A 27710-nucleotide genomic window follows, 5' to 3' on the forward strand; every position below is an offset into this window, starting at 1 on the left:
ATGAAATGAAAAATTACTTAGAGGTAAATGAGAATATTTATAAAACATACCAAATCCCCTGGGACACTATGAAGGCAGTACTCAGAGGAAAGCTCATTGCATTGAGCTCATTTACTAAAAGAATAAAAAGTCAACAAATAAATGACCTAACATTACAGCTCAAAGTCCTAGAAAAAGAACAAATCAACACCAAAAACAGTAGAAGACAGGAAATAATTAAAATCAGAGCTGAAATCAATGAAATTGAAATAAAAGAACAATTCAAAAAATTGACAGCACAAAAATGATTCTTTGGGGAAAAACATCAATAAAATTGATAAACCTCTAGCCACACTAACAAAGAGAAAAAGAGAGAAAATCCAAATTATGAAAATACATGATAAAAAAGGAAATATCACAATGGACAAAACTGAAATACAGAAGATAATTAGAAACTATTATGAAAATTTATACTCTATTCCTCCATTCTTGCCCATGGGGGGAAGGGAAAAAATAACAGAATGAATCAAACAACATTACCCTATGTAAATTTATGATTACACAAATGGTACGTCTTTATGCCATGTACAAACAGAGAAACAACATGTATCCCATTTGTTTACAATAAAAAAAATTTTAAAAATGGGAAAAAATTTATACTCCAATAAAATAGAAAATATTGAAGACATTGACAAATTTCTAGAGACATATGACCTACCTAAACTGAATCAGGAGGTCATACACAATTTAAGCAGAACAATGTCAAGTAATGAAATAGAAAACTCCATTAAAAGCCTATCAATAAAGAAAAGTCCTGGACCAGAAGGATTCTCAGCTGAGTTCTACAAGACCTTCGAAGAATAATTAACAACAATACTCCTCAAATTTTTCCATGAAATAAAAAAGGAGGGCACCCTTCCAAACTCATTCTATGAGGCTAATGTCACCCTGATACAAAAATCAGGCAAAGACACATCAAGGAAAGAAAACTTTGAAACAATATTCCTGATGACTGTACATGCAAAAACTCCTGATAAATTTCTGGCAACTCACATACAAAAATATATTTAAAAGAGTATGCTCCATGATCAAGTGGGGTTCATTCTAGGGATGCAGGGTTGTTTCAATGTATGGAAATCAATCAACATAATTCATTATATCATAGACTTAAAAACAAGAATTATATAATCATCTCAATAGATGAAGAAAAAAACATTTGACAAAATACAGCACCCCCCATGTTCAAAACACTAGAATAACTAGGAATAGTAGGAACTTACCTCAATATCATAAAAGCCATATATACTAAACCCAAGGCCAACATCATTCTAAATGGAGATAAATTGAAAGCCTTCCCTCTAAAAACTGGAACAAGACAAGGATACACTCTTTCACCACTTCTGTTCAACATAGCCCTTAAAACTCTAGTCAGAGGAATTAGATGAAAGAAATTAAAGGGAAACAAATAGGAAAAGAAAAACTCAAACTATCACTATTCACCAATGATATGATTCTATATTTGGAAGATCCAAAATATTCCACCCAAAATTTTCTATAACTAACAAATGAATTCGGCAAAGTATCAGGATATAAAATCAATACCTATAAATCAATGCATTTCTACACATCAGTAATGAATCCACTGAAAGAGAAATAAAGAACACTACCCCACTCACAATCACCTCAAAAAATAAAATAAAATACTTGGGAACCAATCTAACAAAAGTGGTGAAAGACCTCTATAATGAAAATTATAGAACACTAGAAAAAAAAAAGAAATTGAAGCAGATTTTAGAAAATGGAAAGACCTCCTGTGCTCCTGGATAGGCAGAATTAATTTTGTCAAAATGGCTATATTACCAAAAGCATTATACAAATTTAATGCAATTCCTATTAAAATCCCAATGATGTTCTTCATGGAACTAGAGAAAGCAATCATGGAATTCATTTGGAAAAATAAGAGACCCAGAATAGCCAAAGCAAACCTTAGCAAGAAAAGTGAAGCAGGGGGCATCACAATACCAGATTTCAAACTGTACTACAGAACTATAGTTATAAAAACAGTATGGTATTGGCATCAAAACAGACATGTAGACCAAAGGTACAGAATAGAAGACAGATAGACAAACTCACATAAATACAGGTATCTTATACTAGACAAAGTGCCAAGTACATTCAGCACTGGAGAAAAGATAGCTTATTCAAAAAATGGAGATGAGAAAACTGGAAAGCCACATGTAACAAAATGAAATTAAACCTTTATCTCTCACTCTGCACAGAACTCAATTACCATTGGATTCAAGACTTGGGCACTAGAACAGAGACCCTGTAACTACTAGTAGGAAAAGCAGACCGAATCTTCACCATGTTGGTCTAGGACCTGACTTCCTTAACAAGACCCCCAAAGTGCAAGAAGTTAAATCAAGAATTAATAAAAGGGATGGACTCAAACTAAAATGTTTCTTCTCTGAAAAAAGAAACAATCAATAATGTGAAGAGAGAGCCTACAGATTGGGAGAAAATCCTTACCATATGCACCTCAGTTAAAGCATTAATTTTAGGATATATAAAGAACTCAAAAAACTTAACATCAAAAAAAAAAAAAAAAAAAAAACCCAATCAATAAACGGGCTAAAGAACTGAAAAGCCACTTCATAAAAGAAGATATACAATGGATCAACAAATATATGAAAAAATGTTCAACATCCTTAGCAATTAGAGAAATGCAAATCAAAACTGCTCTAAGATTTCATCTCACTCCAAATAAATGTCAATTATCAAGAATACAAGCAATAATAAATGTTTGCAAGAATGTGGGGACAAAGGTACACTCATACATTGCTGGTGGGAATGCAAATTGGTGCAGCCACACTGGAAAGCAGTGTGGAGATTCCTTAGAAAACTTGGAATAGAACCACCATTTGATCCTGTTATTGCAGTCCTTGGTTTATACCCAAAGGTCTTAAAATCAACATACTACAGTGACACAGTCACAGTCACATCAAGTTTATAGTAGCTCAATTCACAATAGCTAAACTATAAAACCAACCTAGATGCCCTTCAATGAATGGATGGATAAAGAAAATATGTATATATATTATATATATATATATTTATATGATGGAGTATTACTAAGCTTTAAAGAAGAATCAAATTTGGGCATTTGTTGGTAAATGGATGGAGTTAGAGAATATCATGCTAAGTGAAATAAACCAAACCCATAAAACAAAGGCCAAATGTTTTCTCTGATATGTGGATGATCATTCACAATAAGGTCAGGGGGATGGGGAAGAATAGAGTCACTTTATATTAGGTAGAGGAGAGTGAAGGGAGGGAAAGGGGAATGGGGTAGGAAGGATAGTAGAGTGAAACAGACATTATTATGTCATGTACATGTAATGACTGCATGACCGAAGTGGTCCTGCAAAATGTATAATCAGAAAAATGAGAAATTACACTCCATTTATGTATGAGCTATCAAAAATGTATGAATGCATTCTACTGTCATGTACACCTAATTAAAACAAATAAAATTAAAAAATTAAAAGGAATAATTTTAAAGGGAGGTTATGAGTCATTAGTCCTTGAAACTATGAGAAATTCTTTCCATTGCCCTCACAAATGACTTACACCTTATCTGGATTTAAAATTATTGGACATGAACTCCCCCTTTCCCAATGCTTTAGATGTAAATAAAATATTTTAAAATAAAACTATGTATTTGAGATCATCTAATATACTATGGAAACATAGAGAAAGAGTCTTACCAATATCTGGGACCTGGGTAATAAGTTGACTTCAAGGAATGCTATAAGTGAGGGTACATTTATAAAAGGCTAAGATTAATTTTTAAAGTATAGAAATAGTAGGTCCTTCAGATATTAGAAAATAAATGGTTTATGCTCCCTCATTCTATTTTAATTCATCAGTATAAATCAACAAAGAAGAATGGACAAACAGAAACACTAATTCTATTTCACTGGGACTGGAGAAAATGACAAATAAGAAGTGGCAACGAAGTTTTGGAGATAGCAGCAGCTAACAACATAGCAGAAGGTGCTGCAATATGAATTGGGTGCAGACAGAATGTCACTGAGTGTAGAGTTGATTTACCTTAAGTCCTCAGAAAGTCTCAAAACCTGGAGGCACCAGATAACATTGAATACAGGGTAAGACAAGAGACCTGCTAGAGTCCCCGGATCCCTCTTCCACCCTACAAAGTCAGGCCATTAGCCCGACCCCACTACTCACCAGAAGTAACAAGAGGATTTCCCTTGGAGTATTTAAAAATGAGAAAGACTCTAGATTTGGAGACACTGGAGAGGACAAAGGTTCAGCATGGGACTGAAAACAGGGTAATGATCATACTCAGCATCCAGGACTCTGATAGTTATAGGCTTCCCAAGGACAATATCAGATGATTCTTCTCTAAAGAAAATGAAGGTTTCCAGAGAAGAGACCTGTCAATACTGAACTTTTTATTGGGGGAGGGAGAAGTAAAGGAATTAATCAACAAAGTTCACCAATCTACAAGTGCTGACACCCACAGAGAACATTCAATTGGCTCTTTAGTACGATTTTCATTAATATGCAGCAGGCATTTGAGAAATGTCCTCGGCCTGTCATATTGACACTACATTTTTTAAAAAGCATAAAGTCCAAACTGAATTTGGCAGAAACAACAGAGTTCAGGGAGCAGAATAGGATTTAAAAATGAAAAAAGAAAACAAAAGAGAACAGCCATAAATGCAATACTCAGGAAAGATAAGAAATTCTGTCCTTGATGTAAGAATAAAAGTCCATGAAAAAGTGTGGAGAGCAGAATAAGATGTCCAAAAATGGATATTGATATATAATGACATAGAGGATGAATTTTGGAGATCCATTACCCAATAAAGAAAAATTCTAGAACAAGAGGAAAGACAAATATAAAGAGAACATTATTAAAGATATAATAAAATAAAACTCCTTTCAAAAGGAGAGATTGATTGACAGTGGTGATCACACTGGATGTAAAAGGTCTCACATCAAGGTATACATCTCTGTGAAATCTCAGAACATCAGGGCTGTGGAAAAGGTATTAAAAACCTCCTCTGGGGGGGGGATAGTTTCCATATCAAAGTTCGGAAAGTCAGATGGCATCAGACTTTTTAATATCAATGATGGAATCCAGAAGACAATGGGAAATGCCTTTAAATTTCTAAGCGAAATGTTTTTCAGTCTAGAATTCTATGCCCAGTCAGATCATCAAATAGATATGAAGGAGCTGTAACATTTTCAGACATGCAATATTTCAAAAAAGCCTTCCTGTTCTTACACACTCTAAAGTAACAACAGGAGAATGTGCACAACCCAAATGAATAGTCCAAATCTGAGGGTTGAGTCCAAGCTAGGTAGCATGCCTCAAAAGCAAGTAGTGCAGAAGAGACTTGTAAGAGGGAAGATTTTGGGGAAAGAACTCCATGAAAAAATATGAAATGATTTGCTTCCTATACATTATTGACCTTTACTGTTTAGTTATTGTGTATTGAACCCACTTAGATGAGAATTCAGCTCTTAAACTATACTCCAACCAACTGCCTTCCTCTCCCTCAGTGCTTCAACTCCTCAATTGACATGCAAATTCCAAAGTGCTGTTAAAGGTAGCATATGAAAAGATGTTCAACATCACTAATCATTAGGAAAATGCTAGTCAAGACCAAGGGATGTCACCTCATACTTGGTGAAATGGCTGTTATCAAAATGTCAAAAGAAAACAACTGTTGGTAAGGATCTGACAAAAGGGAACCTTTCCACACTGTTGGCAAGAATATAAATTGTCACAGTAATTATGAAACACAGTATGCAGTTTCCTCAAAAAATTATAAACAGGAGCTGGGTGGTAGAATATGTGCTAAGCATATGCAAGATTATGGGTTCATTCCACAGCATGACCTAAAAAGAACTAAGAATAGAACTATCATATGATCCAGTAATTCCACTTCTAGGTATTATGCCTAAAGTAAATAAAATAATCACTATTTTGAAGAGATATATACACACTCCCATGTTCACTGCAGCATTATTCACACCAAGATATAGAAATAATCCATGTCTGTACATGGATGAATGATAAAGAAAATGTGTTTTGCATGTGATGTAATATAGCATATACATAATATATATTTTATATATATATGAGGAAAGACTATGGAAATGTGGTGGGAGTGGTAGGCTCAGTGAGAATAAATGCAAATAGAAAATAGACATAAGAGAAGATGTTTAACTTAGAATTAAAAAAAGGAACTTAAAATAATCAAGGGCTATTTGTTTCCCTTACCTGATGTGAATAATAATGATTGACTATTGACTGTGTAGAAACTGGAAGGTTTATGAATGTATCATGAGTGTATGATGACAACCCTTTGGAGGATGATTTAACAATTAAACCTATTAAAATTACTAAAGCAAATCTGAAAACTGTGGGCCTCATCTTCTGGAGGGAGGCCTATGTGGCCTTTCAGAACACTCAGGGACTAAGGCCCCATCCTCCTTTCCTGTGTTCTGTGAACAGGATGTTCTTCTCTGGTGTGTAAGACAATTCTTTGGTATCTGTGAAACTGTCACCTTCTGTGTTCACATGGTTGTTTTTTTATTTATTTATTTTATTAAAAATCATAAATTTACATTGGGCAATGTTGTTTGATTCATTCTGTTATTTTTTCCCTCCCCCCCCACCCCTCCCATCCCTCTTTTCCCTCTATACAGTCCTTCCTTCCTCCATTCTTACCACTCTCCTTATCCCTAACTCTAAACCTAACCCTAACCCTAACACTAACCCTTCCTACCCCCCATTATATGTCCTCATCTGCTTATCAGTGAGATCATTTGTCCTTTAGTTTTTTGAGCTTGGCTTATCTCACTTAGCATGATATTCTCCAATTTCATCCATTTACCTGCAAATGCCATAATTTTATCATTCTTCATGGTGGAGTAATATTCCATTGTATATATATGCCACAGTTTCTTTATCCATTCATCAACTGAAGAGCATCTAGGTTGGTTCCACAATCTGGCTATGGTGAATTGAGCAGCTATGAACGTTGATGTGGCTGTATCTCTGTAGTATGCTGATTTTAAGTCCTTTGGGTATAGGCCAAGGAGTGGGATAGCTGGGTCAAATGGTGGTTCCATTTCAAGCTTTCTGAGGAATCTCCATACTGCTTTCCAGAGTGGCTGCACTAATTTGCAACCCCACCAGCAAAGTATGAGTGTACCTTTTTCCCCACATCCTTGCCAACACCTATTGTTGCTTGTGTTCTGGATAATTGCCATTCTAATTGAGGTGAGATGAAATCTTAGGGTAGTTTTGATTTGCATTTCTCTTATTACTAGAGATGTTGAACATTTTTTCATATATCTGTTGATTGCTTGTACATCTTCTTCTGTGAAGTGTCTGTTCAATTCCTTAGCCCATTTGTTGATTGGGTTATTTGTATTCTTGGTGTAGAGTTTTTTGAGTTCTTTATATATTCTGGAGATTAGTGCTCTATCTGAAGTATGAGTGGCAAAGATATTCTCCCACTCTGTAGGCTCTCTCTTCACATTCCTGATAGTTTCCTTTGCTGAGAGAAAGCTTTTTAGTTTGAATCTATCCCAGTTGTTGATTCTTGCTTTTATTTCTTGTGCTATGGGAGTCCTGTTAAGGAAGTCTGATCCTAAGCCAACAAGTTGAAAGTTTGGACCTACTTTTTCTTCTATAAGATGCAGGGTCTCTGGTCTGATTCTGAGGTCCTTGATCCATTTTGAGTTGAGTTTTGTGCAGGGTGAGAGATAGGGGTTTAATTTCATTCTGTTGAATATGGAGTTCCAGTTTTCCCAGCACCATTTGTTGAAGAGGCTATCTTTTCTCCATTGCATATTTTTGGCCCCTTTGTCTAGTATGAGAAAATTGTATTTATTTGGGTTTGTGTCCATGTCCTCTATTCTGTACCATTGATCTACCTGTCTATTTTGGTACCAATATCATGCCGTTTTTGTTACTATTGCTTTGTAATAAAATACTTGGGAATCAATCTCACAAAAGAGGTGAAAGACCTCTACAATGAGAACTACAGAACACTAAAGAAAGAAATTAAAGAAAACCTTAGAAGATGGAAAGATCTCCCATATTCTTGGATAGGCAGAATTAATATTGTCAAAATGGCCATACTACCAAAAGTGCTATACAGATTCAATGCAATTCCAATTAAAATCCCAATGATGTACCTTACAGAAGTAGAGCAAGCAATTATGAAATTCATCTGGAAGAATAAGAAACCCAGAATAGCTAAAGCAATCCTCAGTAGAAAGAGCGAAGCAGGGGTTATTGCAATACCAGATCTTCAACTCTATTACAAAGCAATAGTCACATGGTTGTTTTTTACTTTCTGTTTAGTCTGCCAAATAGACTAGTAACAGCTTAAGCAAGGCTTGACCTTTGAGATGTATGACTAGCTTAACTACAAGCATACAAAAGACAGTGTTACATGCAATAAAGACAGAAGCAGGTTCCTACGTGACAAGTTCTCCTACCCTCCTGAATAAAGCTCTTCTCCTTGGATCTTTGCGCAGAGACTGAGTTCCTTTTCTCATTGTTGCCCAGTATTGCAGACTAAGAGAGGACAATGCAGGGTGCGCCTCCAGCGTTGCAGGCTAAAACAGTGCAACAGTAAATGTTTCAGTCAGTTTTTCATTGCTGTGTCCAAAAGACATGACAACAAAACTGTGAAGAGGAAAAGTTTACTTTGGCCCAGTTTCAGTCTAGGTCCAGAGATATGGCTGACTCCAGAGCTCTGGGACCAATGTGAGGCAGAATGTCACTGCAGAAGTTTGTGGTTGGAGGACAGCAGCTTAGGACATGACCCTGAGGAAGCTCCACTCACCAGGGACAAAATATAGACCTCAAAGTCAGACCCCCAATGACCTACCTCTTTCAGCGACTCCCTAACTGCCCACAGTTACCACCCAGTTAATTCATATCAGTGGATTAATCCACTGATGACGCTAAGGCTTTTATAACCCAATCATTTCACCCCTGAAAATTCTTGCACGGTCTCATATATGAGTTCTGGGGGGACTCCTCATATCTAAGTCTTAATAGTTAACTAATAATCCACTTAAAGATTCTAAAGCTTCCTTTCTTATCCTCCACTGTTGTGGCTGTTCTCTGTTGACTTTTAAATATTTTGATAGCTATGTGGCTTTTGTCATCTGGTCCTGGACTTTTCTTTGTTGGAAAGATCTTAGTTGTACTCTGCCCCCCTTAATTGTTATTGGTCTGCTCAGACTTTTTATTTCTTACTGAGTCAGTGTTAGCAGGTTGGTTGTATCTAGGAATTCATTCATTTCTTGATTTACTTTGTTGGCAAATAAGTGTGTATAATAGTCACCTATGATTTTTTTTTATTTCTGACACCTAATGTAATATTTCTCATTTTATTTTTTATCTTATTCATTTAAATTCTCTCTTTTGTCTTAGTCTCTAAGGGCTTGTCAGTTTTGTCTATATTTTCAAACAACCAACTCCTGTTTTTGTCAATCTTGTGTATTACATTTCTAGATTCTATTTTATTTATTTCAGCTCTGATCTTTCATATAATTTTCTTCTTTCTAACTTTGGATTTAATGTATCTCTTATTTTTCTAGTTTCCTGAGGTATAATTACTTTTAGAGATTTTTTTTTCTTTTTATATACCTGCATTTATCAGTACACACTTTTCTCTTAGAATAGCTTTTGCTGTACCTTCTAGGTTTTGGTATGTATTTCTTTATTGATTTTCTGTCCACCTATTTTATCCACTATGGACAGTGGAGGTATTGAGGTCTCCTGCCGTTACTGGATTGCTCCATTTTTCCCTTAAAATCTTTCAATAGATACAAATATGTTTAGGTGATGGGTATATATTCTAGTGATGGATGCATATATGTTCACAATTATTAGATCTTCCTACTGAATTGACCCTTTTATCATTATGTAATGATATTCTTTGTCTCCAAAGACAGGTTTGCTTTGACCCTTTTCTTTCTTTCTTTCTTTCTTTCTTTCTTTCTTTCTTTCTTTCTTTCTTTCTTTCTTTCTTTCTTTCTTTCTTTCTTTCTTTCTTTGTTTCTTTCTCTCTCTCTCTTTCTTTCTTTCTTTCTCTCTCTCTCTTTCTTTCCCTCCCTCCCTCCCTCCCTCCCTCCCTTCCTTTCTTCCCTTCCTTCCTTCCTTCCTTCCTTCCTTCCTTCCTTCCTTCCTTCCTTCCTTCCTTCCTTCCTTCCTTCCTTTTTTTAATGAGAGTTCTTACCATGTTGCCTAGGCTGGCTCCAACTTGTGAGTTCAAGAGTTATGGTTTGGATGTGAGATGTCCCCCAAAAAGCTCATGTGTGAGACCATGCAAGAAGGTTCAGAGGAGATATGATTGGGTTGTGAGAGTCTTAACCCAATTAGTGAATTAATCCCCTGATAGGGATTAACTGAGTGGTAACTGAAGTGGTAGGGTATGGCTGGAGGTGGGAATTGAAGGCACGGCTTTGGGGTATATATTTTGTATCTGGAGAGTTGGCTATCTCTCTGCCTTCTGGTCATCAAGAAGGCTGTTTCCCTCTGCCACACTCTCTGCCATGATGTCCTACCTCACCTTGAGCCCTGAGGAATGGAGCATGCCTCTTATGGATTGAGACCTCTGAAACCATGAACTGTGAGCCTCTCAAATAAATTTTTCCTTTCCTAAATTTGTTCTGGTTGGGTTTTTCAGTCACAGCAGTGAAAAAACTGACTAAAACATCAATCAATCCTCCCGACTAGCTGGGCCTACAGGTGCATGGAAACACAGCTGGAGACAGTTGTGACTTAAAGTGTACTTTATCTGATAATATGTCACTTTTGGTCTCTTTTGATTTTCATTTACATGTAATATCTTTTTCCATCCATCCACTTTTACTTTATATGTATTCTTGGATCTAAAATAAGATTATTTTAGAGAGCATACAGTAGAATCTTATTTTTTAAATCCTTTTAGCTACTGCGTATATTTTTATTGGGGAAGATAGCCCATTCACATTTAAAGTAGTTATTTATTTATTTTTGAGAGAGAGGTGCCTTGCTATGCTGTCCAGGCTGGCCTTGAACTCATGATCCTTCCACCTCAACCTCCTGAGTAGCTGGGACTAGGATATGTACCACCATGCCTATTGATAGGAATGGGCTTACCATAGCCATTTTGTTAACTGTTTTCTGTTTGTCTCATATTTATTTTGTCCTTTTTGCACCCTTGTTCTCTTTTATGTTTTTTTTTTTATTGTAAACAAATGGGGTACAACTTGTTTCTCTGGTTGTACATGAAGTAGAGGTGGACCATTTGTGTAATCATACATTTACATAGGGTAATGATGTTTGATTCATTCTGTTATTCCCCCCCCACCTCTTTTATGTTTAATTGGCTTTTTAAATTCACATGTTTCAGTTTTCTCTCTGTTTCCTGTAACCTCTTTTTTTTTGTAGTACATAAAATAGCTCATGATTACAGCAGTCTGTTTTAACTCAACAACTTTATGTGCACACAAGAAGTCTCCACCTTTATTTCTTCTTCTCCCACATTAAGCGATTGATGTGCCAGTTTACATCTGTTTGCATTATATATCCATAAACATAACTTAGAGTCACTTTAATGCTTTGGTCTTTTGACTTCTAACAGTTTCTGGAGATTTATCTTGTTCTTTTGTTTGGAACGTATTTCCCTGTTTCTTCAATTTTGTTGACTCTTTGTGTTTGTTTTTGCACATGAAGTAAAGCAGCCCCCTCTCCTGCTTTTTTCAGACTGACCTTGTGTGGGAGCTGAACTCACTGAGCAGCCTGGCCACAGACTCTGGGTGAATCTCAAGCTCTGTGTTTGTTCAAACCACTATTTTAGTTCTTAGTGGCCCCAGGAGATTTGAGTGTGTTAGGTTTGTTGGTGTCCCAAGATAGAAGATAAAAGCCAGTCCCTCAAGGAGCAGCTGGAGAGCTGGGGTACTGGACATGTTGTCACTTTCTTCTTTCCTCAGGGACAAGCTTGGAGCTGGTTTTTAACTCCCTCTTGCTTCTCACTAAGCTGTGTAGAAGATCCTTGCCAAATGCCTGCACTGTCTGTACACTCTTACAACTGTCTGCTTTGCTCTTTGTCACTGCCAGGGAAATACCAACTGCCATGCCAAACACACACCCTCAGCTCTCAGAGAGAGGCAGGTTAACTGGAGGTTTGGATCTATTCCCACAGAACCCAAGGGGAGGGGCTGTAGGAAGTGCCTGCCCACCCATTGTTGTTTAGGCTCTCACAGTCTTCCTAATTATGTCACATCAGTTCTGAGCAAGGTGAAGGCTAATTAAAAGCCTGGCGACATGGGCAGCTACTGGAGAAGTCAAGAAGATATGCAGTCAATCCCTTTTTAGTGTGAAACTGGGAGTTGGATATTGTTGCCTGCTAGCTCTGAATTGAGCTAGAGAAAATAGCCACTGGTAGTACTCCTGTTTAAAATCACCTCTTTGAATGTCTGTGGTCCCTGGGACTCTGGAATGGTAAATGGAGCGCACCATCAGCTCCCAACACTATATTAATTTAAGAGTCAGTCCCTTTGATGGGAGCTGTAAAAGTTGGAGTGTTTGATGTGTGCACAAACTCCTCTCAGACTGGAGTCTTAGGATTTGGCAGGAAGCAGAAATCTTATTCATGACCTGCCCTGACTACCTTCCTTGCCAGTTCCTAGGCACAGGCTAATTAAGAGGACTGACCCTGGTAAAGCAGCTGGGAAAGTGTGTTGTCAACCCTCCCACACTCCCAGAGACTGGGACTTGCTGTTATTGCCTGCTTATTCTGAGCTAAGTCTGGAGTGGGGATGGGGTGGGGATGGGGGTTGGTGAATTGCAACACAGGAGTGCTCACCTGTTTTGTTTAAAGCCACCTCTGTCCCAGAGGACTGGTAAATACAGAGTCCCAGCCACTCCCTGAGCTAGGGATTTAGGAGACAATCCTTCTGGTGGAAGCTGAAAATGTTGGAAAACTCAAGATGTGGCTCAACTTCTGGGCAGAGGTTGGAGACTTGGTTTTATAGCTGGAGTGAGCTGGGAGGGGGTTCTAGGGAAGTACCCACATACTCATACTCCCTGAAACCTTAACAAATCTCTGCCCCATCAACACCCGGATTAACCTTCTCTATTTTTGACAGTACATAAATGTCTCTGCTTCCATCTTTTCCAAGTTTTCCAGTGGCTGCGGCCCCAGGCCCAACTTGGGCCTCTCATTCTGGGATCCTGAAGCCCTTGTTCTTTTATTTGAAACATATTTTCCTGTTGTTTCATTTTTGTTGACTTTTTGTGCTTGTTTTGCACATGAAGTAAAGCAGCCCCCTCTCCTAGTATTTTTCAGACAGACCTCGTGTAGGAACTGAACCTCACTGTGCATCAGGATTGCCACAAAAAAAAAAAAAAAAAAAAAAAAAAAAACAACCAAAAAAGAATAGAAAGAGAAGGTCTAGGCTCCTCCCCAGACCTTCCAAGTAGCCTCCTGTCTAAGACCCCCTGGTATCCTCTTCCAGTTCACACCAAGCCCCTTTTCTCTTGCCAAGGTATCACTCTCCATCTACCAAGCAGCTTCATGGTGTGTGACTTTGTAGAATGATCTTTCGTGAAATGTACTGGCAGGAAGACTTGGGTTTGTGCATCATCTTCCTATGGCAGGAGCAAAATCCAAAGTATTTAAAACCCAGTAATATGAGGTCATTAGATAATCAGAGTGAACATCAGGCTTAACCCTAAAGCAGGATCCTGAAGCCCCCTCTGTGTTTCTTGGTCTTGACCCTTTCTTGCTGGATCACAAGGATGTGGTATTGAGGAGAATACTCAGAATACTCAGGGAACTCAGGACAACGTCTGTTTACCAATCAGATTTCAATATTTCAACCAGTATGGTTGAACAGGTGCTATTGGCTGAACATCAGGGATGCCCCAACCCCCAGACCTAGAAAGTCATGGTGAAGGTTATGAAATATGACAAAGTTTTCTTTCAATCTTTTTTCTGCTTATAAAAGAAAAGCAAGTAATCATTTACACAGTCAAAGACAAAGAAAATCATTCAGGAGAAAATAAAATTTCCATGATCCCATCAACCAGAGATGAGTACTATTAACTATTAAATAACAACTAGTAATAACTCTATCAATATTTTCCTTTATACTTTAAAGAAAATTGGTCATACTACAGATTATATTTTTGTATAAATGTAAATGTTTTTAGTGACACAAGCATTGTTACCAATTCCAGTGGTGAATCGTGAAGGACTATATCCATTCCAGATACATATTTGTCTTGTCTTGATTTGTTTTGGTGAAGGTAGGGGTTGAACTCTGGGCCTTGCAAGGGCTAGGACAAGAGCTCTCCACTAAGTTAAACCCCAGCTCTTCTATTTGCCTTTTAAAAGAGGAAATCTGTCAGTATATTCAAGTCTAGGAAATGGAATGGCAATAGTCTGAGTCTATCTTTACCCAGTGACTATTTTTGTTACAACTGACCACACTGGTAGATTTTACCTTGCCTTCCACAGCTAAGATCCTATGTTTCTGAGATTTCATTATATCTCCTTAGGTCAAGTCTGTTTTTTTCCATTAAAAACACTACAAAAATGGTGAGCATGGTATGACCCATAGATGGGGAAGAATGACTCCTGGATGACATGTCACCTCCACATGACCGCTGCTCTGTGGAAGAAGCTGGAATCTTCAACATAGATAATGTCCACAAGGAAGGAAGCATGAGATGATTCAGCAGGAAAGAGAAGATGGAGAGAGAATCAACACTTAGTTTAGAATAGTTAGCCAGCATCTGAAACAAGGTGATGCATGCCAAGGAAGGCACACAGATATGCATCAGGAAGAGTCAATGGGATAGATCCTAATTCATCCAGAAAAGAAAACAACGTTTTCCATCCAACTCAGAAAATATAATTGCCCAATTTAACAATTGTTTACTTATTAGGAGAAACAATAACAAGGAAAGAGTTCTCTGAGGAGGGTATAAAAGATGGCCTGGGCAAGGAGGTTTCCAGATTCAAGAAATACACTCATTTGCAAACCCACCCAGAACCTCCAACCTCTAACACCATGGTTAACTCCTGTTCTGGCTCTGTCTGCTCTGATCAGGGTGGTGACCAAGGCCTCTGCCAGGAGACCTGTTGCCAGCCCAGCTGCTGCCAGACCACCTGCTGCAGGACCACTTGCTGCCGCCCCAGCTGCTGTGGGTCCAGCTGCTGCCGCCCAAGTTGTTGTGGGTCCAGCTGCTGCAGGCCCAGTTGCTGTGTGTCCAGCTGCTGTAGGCCCAGTTGCTGTGTGTCCAGCTGCTGTAGGCCCAGCTGCTGTGTGTCCAGCTGCTGTAGGCCCAGCTGCTGTGGGTCTAGCTGCTGTCGCCCCAGCTGCTGTCAGACCACCTGCTGCAGGACCACTTGCTGCCGCCCCAGCTGTTGTGTGTCCAGTTGCTGTAGGCCCACCTGCTGTGGGTCCAGCTGCTGTAGGCCCAGCTCTTGTGTGTCCAGCTGCTGTAGGCCCAGCTGCTGTGGGTCTAGCTGCTGCCGCCCCAGCTGTTGTCAGACCACCTGCTGCAGGACCACCTGCTGCCGCCCCAGCTACTGTGGCAGTTCTTGTTGCTGAATATCCTGATCTGGATCTGTGAAGCTACTTGCCTTGGTCATCACTTCAGGCAGAGAATGTTCTATTCAACAGAACATGTGGACCTCCTGATATCATGAACTTCCAAATAGATCCATGGAGTGATTTGGAAAATCCTCATCTGTACGTTATTATTTATTCACTTTGCAGAAACCTTCCATTAGTAGTAATTTAGAATATGCAGCCAAATTCTGCATTAATTTGTTTCAGAAATCCTACTTCTAACTCAAAATATAAAACTCCTCAAATGTTCCACATTTAGATTTTTAAAAAAATTCTCAACATTTTTCTGTGGGATCCATTTTCATGTCAAATTGATGTTTTTCAATAAAATTTTTTTAACACTCAGAACACTGAAAGTATTCATGTCTCCTTATTTCTGATTTATTAAAAGATCTGTTCATATTTATGTCTCCTTTTCTTCATGTCACAGGAGTACAAGTTATCAGCAGGGTTTAAAATTGAAAAGTTAAATTGGTATTCACCCATTAGATTTTTATCCAAACTAGAATAAAGTCTGACAGAAGAAATAGTAACATAAAGTTTATAAAGAGGAATATTTTATGCTAACACATGTAACCTTAGAAGTATGAGTTGAAACTGCTGCTTCCCCCCAAATTATTCTGAATTGATTTAAACCTATTTACATAGAGGAAGTTCAGTATAGACTATAGAGCTGAAGGACTTGAGAATTCGGACAGAACTGGAATGGAGCACTGTGCTACATACCTTGTTATGATTGGGACATTTCTGTGTGTTAGATATTGTCCTCCCAAAGATTCACATGTTGGAGGTTTGGTCCTAAGGGTGGTGCTAGTAGAGATAGTGTGGAACCTTCAAGAGATGGGAAGTCCTCAGGCCAATTTAGGGAACACTCTTGAAAGGGATTAAGGTATTTCTCATGGGGTCCTGGTGAGTTTTTGAAAGGGTATTGTTTTAAACCCTTGGGTCTGGCTCCACCTGGTCACTGTATGGTTTCTTATATGAAGATGTAATCCCTTCCTCCCTCACATACATCTGCCATTACTGTCACAAGACAATGCACACAAAAGGAGACCCTTGCAAGAGGCTGCACAATGCTGTTTAGACATACAGCCTCCAAAAACATGAGCTAAATAACCTCTTTTTAAAAATTAGTAGCCTGCCTCAGTCATTCTGTTATAGCAATGACAAACAGACTACTTCAATTTTTTAAACCTAGGATTACTTTTCTTTAGACAAAGGATCACAATACCCACTTACTCAGGTTGTCAAGAAAATTCAATGAGACAAAGGTGCCTAGTAAATGAATAAAAGCACACTCACTTTTACCTCCATCTAACCTCATTAAAACCTTTTCATTTGCATAAAGTTAAAAAAAGTGTAGTGGTTTCACAGACCCCACACTGAATTTCCTCCAATTGTCATATTTCACATAATTATGGTACATGTCAAACTCCAGAAATTGACATTGGTATAATCCACAAAACTTGTGATTTTACCAGTTTTACATGTACTCATGTGAACATGCATTTGTATGTGGAGGTATGTAATTTTTTTGTTTTGGATTCTGAGGATTGAATCCAGGGGTGCTTTACCACTGACCTATAACCTCAGTCTTTTTAAAAGACTTGCTTCTTGTTAAGTTGCTCACTGATATCACTCCCAAGTGATTCCACACATCAGTGTTTGAATACAAGAGTTTCCTCAGAAAGAAAAGTCAGTAAATTGTTGGCAGGAAGTGTGGACTAACGCTAAGGTAACTGTAGTGTGAAATGCCTAAGTCTTTGTCATTACAAATTGCTTCCACTTCTTCTTACAGACATGCAGTGTCTATTTCTACACAAGCAGTTCTCAACCTGCTTTACTACACAGTGCCAGGAATAACAGGGCCACTTTGATGAAAACATTAGATGTGGCACAAAGGTGTTGAAGGTAAATACAATCCTAGGACATGTATACTTTCGAAAAATTCTTCCAAGAAATTTAGATACATTTACTCCTCATGTTCTCGTGTACCATACTTCATTCATGATCACTCTTCAATTTAGGAGTGCCTCTGATATCTTATGTTGTTTGAGTTGCTTTCTTGTGCAAGCACGTTCAAAGCACTAGGAACCACATTTCTGCCATTTAGCATAATCACCCTACCCTAATTGCATGATCTTCAAATATTTTTATGAGCACATTTAATGGAAAGATTGTCAACAAAGTTGTGCTCTCTAAATCTGTCTGTAGAGAGACTGATCTAAGACAGGAGTGACTACCCCAAGACCATACTAAGGTGGAAAATAGCATGTATTTGGAGAAACATGGCAAAATGAAAGGATTTTCTGCCTCCTTCAGGGAATGCCTTGATCTACCGCAGTGAAAGAATCTACCTAACATCTATCTATCTATCTATCTATCTATCTATCTATTTACCTATCTACCTACCTACCTACCTATCTATGCATCAATCAATCAATCATCTACCCCTTCATTCACTCATCTATCCCAACTGATGGCCAGGCAGCATTTCTTATTTTCTGAAATACAGTCAGTTAGCCATTTAAACCTGTTTTCATTCTTTAAGCTTTTATTACTTTTTCACAATGAAAAAATGTCACTGGATGTCCTTTGATCTAGAAACCAATTTTCTACCTACCATTCTTTCTCTTCATCTCTTGTGTTTTTGGAAAATGAAGAACTAGAGAGTGAGCTCTTATCAACAACTTAAATAATGAAATGGGAAAGTATAGGGGTTTGAAAGAGCCCAGCAATGCAACAGAGATGGAAATATGATAGAATATGACTTTGGGGTAAAAGCACTGGGTAATTTAATGTGGATTGGTGAAAAAAATCCTCTGCATCTGGGTCTGCTCACAAGAGCATCTGGACTAGAAAACCATGTTCCTATTCACAGTGTGGGTGACTTTGGGTACAATAGTCACATACTATGAGGGTTACCATGATGTCAGGGTATGCTGGTGGCTTTACTTTCTATGGATCTGGTAAATCTTTGGAACAAGTTGATGTTTCTTGCCAATTCTTTACTTTCTTTAAAAAGAGTAGTCTTAAATACCTTTCTTTTTGGTATCTCCTTATCTGAGGGATAAGGCACAGACATTAGTAACATTCATCCCCAATGGACCACCACCCTAGGCTGTGTGATGTGTTTGTGTGTAAGGAGGTGCCATCCTGTGATATGTGTGTTAACTGGGATTTTCATAAAGCAGAACCCTGAAGAGGAAAGTTTGCAAGAATGATTTATAAAGAAACACTCTCAGGAGAAATCTGGAAGAAACCATGTGAAGCAAATTTGAGTAGTAAAGGCCACTGAAGCAAATGAGATGCCAGTGAATTATATCATAACCTGAGAGGCTAGAAGCTCTAGAGTGGAGTGGAACACGGCCCTGGGCCCCCTAGAGGGAGATTGCTGGACCTTACCACTCCCTTTCAGTGGTGACTAGTTGTGTGCCTAGGGCAGAAGTGAGGGTGCAGATAGGGTAGAAAGCTCCAGAGGAAGTGGTATCTATAGCGGAGGACAGTTGCCTTCAGAACAGAGCATGTGAGAAGTGTGAATGTACTGCATGTCTACTCACAGTGGCTTGAAGATGTGGGACATTTAGATAAAAAGATATGTATGCAGAAAGTCCTATGATCCACTCAGCACACTTATTTCTCTTTCTCAGTTCTCTCAAACTTTATAGTCACAATTACTAGAGAGTTTTCCTGGGAGTGTTAATGGACAGCACATCTACTGATCTAGGTGTCTGATCTGGTAGCATTACCTAGGTCTCATCCTGAGAATCCTGAATCCTTGTTCACAATGTCATTAATGCCCTGTTGGTGTTGCACTTGACCATTTGTGGTTCAACCTGGGAGTAGAAATGCCACAGGTGCCTCCTTGGGTCATCTAGTGATAAATATATTTCTTCTCATCCCTTGATGCAGCAGCACTGTTACTTCTCCTGAGGAGGAGGTCTGCTGCATTCAATGAGAAATAGCTGCATTCTTTTGTGGCTTCTTGACTCCCTTGAGATGCCCAAAGTGAAAAGGTGACAGGTATAGCTTTCATTGTAATTTCCCCTGGATTCTTCTCACTTGTTGAGCCAGGACATCGTATCCACAGAACTTAAGCTATGCAGGAAGAAGCATATTTCATGAAAAGGATCGATGGGAGTGTAGGATAGTGACACAACTCTTCTTTACAAGTCTTACTTCTGTCTTAGTGTTTTCTAACTATTGGGGGCAAAGCACCACATTACATTCATTGATTCAAAGGGTATACTGCATCCTTAAGGATAGCGCTCCATCCTTACAGTTGTAAACTCCAAGCTGGCACCACAGCCATGGTGTCAAGAGCTGGTGGCATCACAGTATATAATCAGTGGTGTCTGGATAGTGCTGAATAAAGTAGGAAGAGTGAATCCCATGGTCATGTATTCATTGTCCCAAAGATTTGACTATTTGGGTCTATTGATCTCAGGTGCAGTCATTTAGGATTTCATAGTGCTAAAGTCAATGCTCTGGAACTCACACATCATGGTGCTGACTGGGGCACTGCAAGCTGAAAAGGTAGGTGCTTATCCAGAATAAATATCAATCCTAGTCTGAATCAAAAAACTGACTCTAGTGGTCAAAGGGTGGTACCTTCCTAGCTTCTCCATGTTGTTCTCTTGATGCATGCCCAGATATGTAGCAGAAGGTGCCCCTTGAATTCTCCAGCTGGAACTCTTGAGCAAGGTACGAATGTGGTGGGCTCTTTGTGTGGCTTATCAGTCATTACTAGCGATATAGGTATCTTGCCAAGGTGTCCTTTGACAACCTCTTTCTTGCTCATCAGATCTGATATCCTGTGCAGAGTTCAGAATGTCCACTTTGTTTTTGACTACATTGTGACAAAGAGCAGGAGAATTACAGACTTGGATCAAGACACTTAGGAATGGCAACTGGAGCAGGGTGGTATGCACATCATGGATTTAAAGATATAAAGAACAGAATGTGGAGTCACATACTATAGGATGTAGGAGGCCAAAAATGGTAGAGCCATAAATGTAGTCCTATGGATCAGTATCTACATGAGTGTTTACACAAGTGTACATGAAAGTCTAAAACAGTTTAAGACTAAATGAGCAAAGGATTGACCAGCTTTTGTGAGCTGAAAAGAAAAAGGGGGGATGTGATGGACCATATGATTCTCAACCAGTATCACTTTTACCAAAATAGTCCCCCACCCTCAACTAGTAGAGTACACAGTGGAGCTGGTTCACAGAGTTCACCTGCTCTGTTCACCAGGAAATTGTCCTTGGATGTAGATGCCACTTCATCTGGAGCTTTCTGTCCTATCTGCCCTTCATCTCCCTGCCACTCTGGAGTAGGAGTGCTGAGGTTCAGTGACCTTCCCTTTCACAGAGACTGAAGGGTGTTCTCATACACTCAAATTTCCTGGGGACTTAGATGAGAGTGGAATTCACTGAAACCATATTTCACTCTGCTGCTTCAAATGCACTAACTTGGGTCTTATGTTGTTGTCCAGATATCTGCTCAGACCATTTCATTATTGATCTTTCCATACAATAATTCTTGCATCATTTTCTGTTTGAATGAATCCCAGTAAAATTACCACAGAGAGGCACATACTTACCCTCAGTTTCATCACCCACAGCCAAGGATGGTAGTCCATGTGGAAGAGAGTTGCTAATGGGCTATTAGCTATTAGGATCCTATCCCTCTGATATAGCATTTTGGGAGTTGGGAGAAAAGATTCAACATGACTATTCTAAAAGAAACTGACATAGTTGGAAATAAATAGTAATTAGTTTAGAGGATTTATCATTTCAGTGGACTGTAAAATCTGCTTCATACTAACCCCATGACAACCACCAATATATTATGAAAATGTTTGCAAGGGAATTCCACTAAGAGAAAGAAACATAAATTATAGTCTGGGGGCTCTTGGGAAGAGATCCATGTATAGGGAATTGACAACGCATAGGTTCTTGGGTAATGATAACAGAAAACACTGTAATGAACTTGGAAAATGATTCAGAGGAGTGATGGGGAGCAGTAGAAAGGGACATAATGAGCAGAACATACCTGGAGCTGGTGAAGGTCATTCCTGTAGAAGATTTAGGGATAACTGGAAGAACTCATCCATGGGGAATTGAGCTAGAGCATCTGTACCAACTCACATTAACTGGTTCATCTCTACACCTGAGGCTTGATATTCCTGTCCAGAGGTTGCCCTTCATCCAGAGAAAGTCCTCAGGCAGGGAGGTTCGGGGCTTTCTTTCCAAATTGTCTTCCTCCATGAGCAGGAAAAATGCTCCTGCAGCAGGCATAGATTATCTCCAATTGAAAGCTGCGGTTTGTTGCTGTTTAGAGAAGAAATATCATCAAAGTGAGACAGGAGGACACACATGTTAGTTAATGTAGAGGTGGAGGGTCTACATGTGAATGTCATACATGCTCCAATTATGGAATGGAGGGAGAGGTTGTCATTGAACTGTGATAATTGTACTCCAAGCGGGACTCCAGGAAGTCTATTGGAGTGTGTTGGATGAGGAGGAAGAGGAAAGGGCAGGTGAGGGTGCAGGGCAGCTAGAAGCAGAAACAGGAGGGGAGGAATGAAGTAGTGGTACAGCTACCAGCAAGAGGGCTGGCAGCACAGAGACATACTGCAGAGACCTGAGTGGAAGCATCATCAGCCCCAGGGCCTGGGACAGGACCAGGTGGACTTGCAGCGGGTGGTGTGGGAGCAGGTAGGGCGCCAGTGTCTAAAGATGCAGGGACAAGGACTGGAGCAAGTGGCAACATAGAAGCAAGGGCTAAATTAACAAGAGCCACAGCAGCATGACTGGAAGCAGCAGGAAACACAGCAGCAGGGGCAGCAGCAGCAGGGGCAGCTGTAGCAGCAGGAGTCAGAGCAGCAGGGGCTACAGCAAGTGCGGACACAGCAACAGGGGAAGCAGACACAGCAGCAGCAGCAAGGGCAGCAGCAGCAGCAGGGGAAGGGCTGGTAGCAGCAGCACCCAGAGGCACTGCCACCAAAAGAACAGCTAGAACCACCAGTGCTTGTGATGCAGTAGCAGAGGCCACAGCAGCCAGGGAAGCAGAACCTGGTTCTGGAGCAGGAGGATGGGCAGAAGCTGGAATGGCAGGAGCCACATCCCTGGCCACAGCAGCCAGAGCCACAAAAGCAGTTGCTCATACTGTCAGAAAATGGAGGTTCTCAAGGCTGTGTACAGGGAGGAGGTTTTGAAGAGTGTTGCCTCTGGCTGAACCACATCTCATTTTATACATTGACGAAGGGCACCTGGCCTCCCTGCCAACACTCTTTCCTTGTTCTCCATTGGATTACTCAATGCGCAATTAACGTTAGCCAAATTTGTTTTCCAGTGCATTACCAGATTGGATGGAGAAGACGATTTCCTTTTCCTCAAGTGTTAAAAATCAGCTGGCATGGCATCCTCGCTCACCTCCAATTAGATTTCCAGCTCTCACCCTCTCACATTGAGGCAATGCATGGCATTCTGATTCTCTGTAGGGATCGGAAACAGAGACCAGAGTGGAAGAATCATCAGCCCCAGGGCCTGGGGCAGCACCAGGTGGGCTTGCAGTGGGTGGTGTGAGAGCAGGTGTGGCGCCAGTGGCTAAGGATGCAGGAGCAAGGGCTGGAGCAAGTGGGGCCAGAGCAGCAAGGGCTGAATCAGCAAGAGCCACAGCAACATGGCTGTCAGCAGCAGGAGCCACAGCAGCAGGGGCAGAAGCAGCAGCAACAGGGGCAGCAGCAGCAGCAGCAGGGGCAGCAGCAGCAGGGGCTGCAGGAGCAGGAGCCAGAGGAGCAGGGGCTACAGCAACTGGGGCTGCAGCAGCAGCAACAACAGGGGCAGCAGCAGCAGCCACAGGGGCAGCAGCAGCAGGGGCTGCAGCAGCAGGAGCCAGAGGAGCAGGGGCTACAGCAACTGGGGCTGCAGCAGCAGCAGCCACAGGGGCAGCAGCAGCAGGACCCGCAGGAGCAGGGGCGGCAGCAGCACGACCCACAGCAGCAGGGGCGGCAGCAGCATGACCCACAGCCGCAGGGGCAGCAGCAGCAGCAGGGGCTGCAGCAGCAGGGGCTGCAACAGCTGGAGCCACAGCAGCAGGGCCGGCAGCAGCACGAGCCACAGCAGCAGGGGCTACAGCAGCAGGGGCTGCAGCAGCAGCAGCAGGGGCAGCAGCAGCAGCAGCAGGGCTGGCAGCAGCAGCACCCACAGCCGCTGCCGCCACCACTGCAGCCGGATCCACAGCAGCAGTTGCTCATGGTGTCAGAGGGTGGGCTTTCTCAAGGCTGGGATCAGGAAGGAGGGTTTGGAGAGAGTGTGCATCTCGCCGCCCCACATCTCCTTTTATACCCTGCTAAGGGGCACCTGGTCTCCCTGCCACCACCCTTTCCTTGTTCTCCTTTGGATTAGTCAATGTGCAATTATCACGTTAGCAGAATTTGTTTTCGGGTGCATTTCCAGATTGGATGGAGAAGACGATTTCCTTTTCCTCAAGTGTGCCAACTCAGCTTGCATGGCTCCCTCTCTCACCTCCCAATAGAATGTCCATCTCTCACTCGCTCACGTTGAGGCATCGCGTGGCTTTCTGCTTCTCTGTGGCGATGGGCACCTTGGTTCTTGGGTCACGGCGACTCTCCATGTCCCATCATTCTTTCTGGAGGCGCGTGAGGAGAACGCTGACAGTCATCCGGATGCCCCACTCTTTCTCCACGAATCTGCATGGCAAGGCTGTTACCCAGGTGTCACGCACGTTCCTGGCAAGACTCTATGGAGGACACCACCCGTTGCCTAATATGAGGCATCACCTCTGTCCAAGGACTTGCAGGGGATACACAAGGTTTTGGAAGGTGGAAGCTCAAGGGGTGAGTCATGGACGTCTCTTTTCTCCAGAAACCTATCCGCCAAGGGCCCTCTCCAGGACCTCAGGATAATGTAGGCTGCACAGACGAGCTTCCGCATGACGTTCACGTTCTTCCACAGACCACTCTCTGTCCACCTCTGAGGGAAGTGTTTCCTTCTCTTTGGGATGTCTTGTCATTGTGGTGGAACAGCTCATATTGACTCAAGTTTCCTGTTTCTGGGATTCATTTCCCCCCCCTACTGACATGCTCCAGGCTCCTGCTTCCTCCCGCAACTCCACATTCTTTCCTGTCTCTGTCTGTTGACTTGCTGTGCTGCCAGGATGCGGCGGCTCTCCTTCGTGTCTGCTGAGCTTCTTCATCTGACCTCACAGGTTGATTTTCTTCCCCTCACCCCAAATCCACAGGCACACAACGAAAATGTGAGGGTCAAAGAAAACCCATCTGTCTGTGGTTGAATGTCAGCTGATTCCTTCTCACAATGAAGATCAAGTCAAAGCTTCCAATGCACACACCATCTACGTGCAAGGCTCAGAGACTGTCATTCCCGAAGAAGGTATGTCTTCCAGTGCCGCACTTGTTGCCAGCGCATCGGGCGTGGACGGAGAGAAACCACTTGGCTGCCCTATGAGACCATGCTCATGTTGAAGACTGAATTTTCACAAAGAGCCCGGAGAGAAGAAGGCCCTGTGGATCTTTCCATCTGGGGAGCTTTCAAAGTAAACCACTGCTCTGCTGGTCATTCTTTCTGATTTTCTCCATTCTTCTAGATAGTAGACTTGATTGTTCTGCTCAAAATGAAACTCTAGCATATGTTATTGGTTTCACAGCAACATTAAGATGAAGTGGAGTGGTTGCCTGAATCCCCTTGCTCTCCTCACGTACACAGGTTTCCCCACTTTTCATTATCGTCCACCACGCTGCTGGATTGGTGAGGGCGGATGAGCCTACTCGATACGTAATTGTCACCCAAATTTCACATCCTTCCCTTAGGTTTCACCTTTGCTTTCAATGCTGGGCTCATGCTCAAGGCCTCCTGCATGCCAGGCAACGGCCTCTCCCTTCAGCCCCATCTCAGCCTCTTGCGATGTTATTTTTGGTGGTTTGGAAGAAACACTTACAACACCTGCCTTCCCAAGGACAGTAGTGTATAGACTACTTTCACTGAATGGAAAATCCCTTTTCTCTCCTTGTAAATATCTTGCAACACTCTGATTCTTGGAAACACTGACATTTGGATGGTCACCATACTTTTGCTTTTTCTAGGTGATGGGTTTGGAATTAGAGAGTGGGCGCCATTTCAGAATGGCTTCTTTCACTTAGTCGTGAGCACTCAAGATTCACCACCTCTCTTCTTCTCCTCTTTTCATGTGTCCTTTTGAGACAGACGACAGTAGAATCCATGTGGACAGATCAAACAAACATGGAACATGTCTGTCTTCTAGCTAGCACCCTATTCTTGTGGAACTACATGGTTGTGCGGTATTTGTATGTGGACCAAAGCAAATGACACCGGATTTTTTCCAGTGTATTTCCTTTACCTGTTCCCGCTCCCTTCCATTTATTGATCTTTGGGGAATAGACTGAACTTCCCTTCTACCCCCAATAACCAAACATTCTTGTGAGTTAGTGTCCACGTATTGGCACAGACTTTGTACATTGACTTTATTGGGATTGTCTGAGGTCAATTATCATCCACCTATGGCCTGGAAATCCTGAAGACGTCCATGGTGATGGTGCACTAAGGTGACTTTGTGTGGAGACCACAGTTTCTTGAATGTTTCATCTGTTGAAGGGCACCACCTTTGCCTGTGTATCTCGCTATTGTGAATTGTGCTGCCAAGAACATTGGTGTGGCTGCATCACTGTAGGATGCTGATTTTCAGTCCTCTGAAGATGTAGTATGGAGTTGGGTAGCTGCGTCAAATATTGGTATCAAACTTGCTTTGGAAGAATCTGGTACTGTTTGTGTAAGTCATCTCTTGGCAATCCTGAGGAACATGCAATAGTTCACGTGTTCCATGTCCTGAATAGGGAACACTTTCACTGCATTTGCTGTACAAGAGGGACAGAGGATGTAAAGAACATGGTGTAGAATGGACCGTGACTACCAGCGGAAGGGGTTCTGTCTGGAGTTTGGGAGGAGGAGCAAACAATTTCAGCAGAGCTAAAGTGTCTGCGTATAGTGCTGTGGTAGGCCAAAGGATGGACACACAGAGCCCCATGTCCAGTGGAGCTCACAGCTGGGAGCATATTGCAATCACTTGAGGAGTGTCAGAAAATGCCCGTGACAGATGTGCACTGGGCTGAATATGTTTCACGGGATCCTCAGGTTCTCCTGATAGGGAGCCAACGTTGATAACTCCTCCTTCTCTGGTGCTCACTCCATGCATTTGGTCCGTTCGGATTGACAACACACGTTGCGTGTAAAATGTCCTGGATGACATCTGAAGAAGAGAGGAAAGGATCGTGAGGTGAGAACACCGTGCACTGAGCAATGCAGACCGAACATCTCACGTTGCTCTTCACGTTTCTTGCTCCCAGCTGCATCAAACCATCAGAATTCTAAGGATGAGAATGCACTTGTGGTTCGTTAAACCCAGTGGGTAATCACTGCAGAGAGCATATTGGATTTCGAAGGTGGACACTCCAAAGAAGAGAGATGTCAGTCTACTCATGCCTGGGTGACATGCTGCCTTGGAGGAGTGAAGGAGAGGTGGTCTTTGACATTAGACCATGGTCACTACTTACGAAGGTCTTCACACTAGTCACCGGGACATGAAGTAGAGGTGTCCACGCAGAGGCAGCTGCTTTATCCAGATGGTTCTGCTTTTCCATGTGCAGTGGTACAAGCAAGAGGAACCCAGGAATGTCAGCGACAAGAAACATGTATGAGGTGGAACCAACTGACACTGGCAAGCATCATCTAGGAATCGGGTGTTGTGCAGTAGTGTCCTGGAGGCATAGTGCTCGAGTATCCTTCCAGTGCTGTCCAGAAAAAGACATGGACCGTATCGAGTTTCACTTCTGTGAGTGCACAACCGTTTTGAAATGCACACATCCCGTGTATCCCAACTACAATTCAAAAGCGCTACAACCCATCTAATGGCAGTGTGTCATTGTCAATCGAGTCCAATGAAACATCCATGTTTAATTGGATACAACGCCTGTT

The 27710-nt window shown here is 41.3% G+C and overlaps 1 protein-coding gene across 8 annotated transcripts in view; it reads left to right on the forward strand.

Annotated features, from left to right (window-relative positions):
* Positions 1-15111: 15111 nt before the first annotated feature.
* The window catches only part of LOC306657133 (uncharacterized protein), a gene marked incomplete at both ends in the record, with an annotated part of 516259 nt that continues 503660 nt past the window's right edge, over positions 15112-27710 (forward strand). For 2 of the 8 annotated variants that reach the window (XM_079132873.1, XM_079132875.1), the window contains one exon: positions 15112-15563. In XM_079132873.1, coding sequence (XP_078988999.1) covers positions 15112-15563 — 452 coding nt within the window. Of the gene's footprint in view, positions 15635-27710 lie in introns of all 8 variants that reach the window. The other 6 variants (XM_079132876.1, XM_079132872.1, XM_079132877.1 and 3 more) reach the window with 6 other exon arrangements.

This window comes from Sciurus vulgaris, assembly GCF_902686455.1.
Source record: "Sciurus vulgaris genome assembly, chromosome: 3".
In the NCBI taxonomy this organism is placed as follows: Eukaryota; Metazoa; Chordata; class Mammalia; order Rodentia; family Sciuridae; genus Sciurus; species Sciurus vulgaris.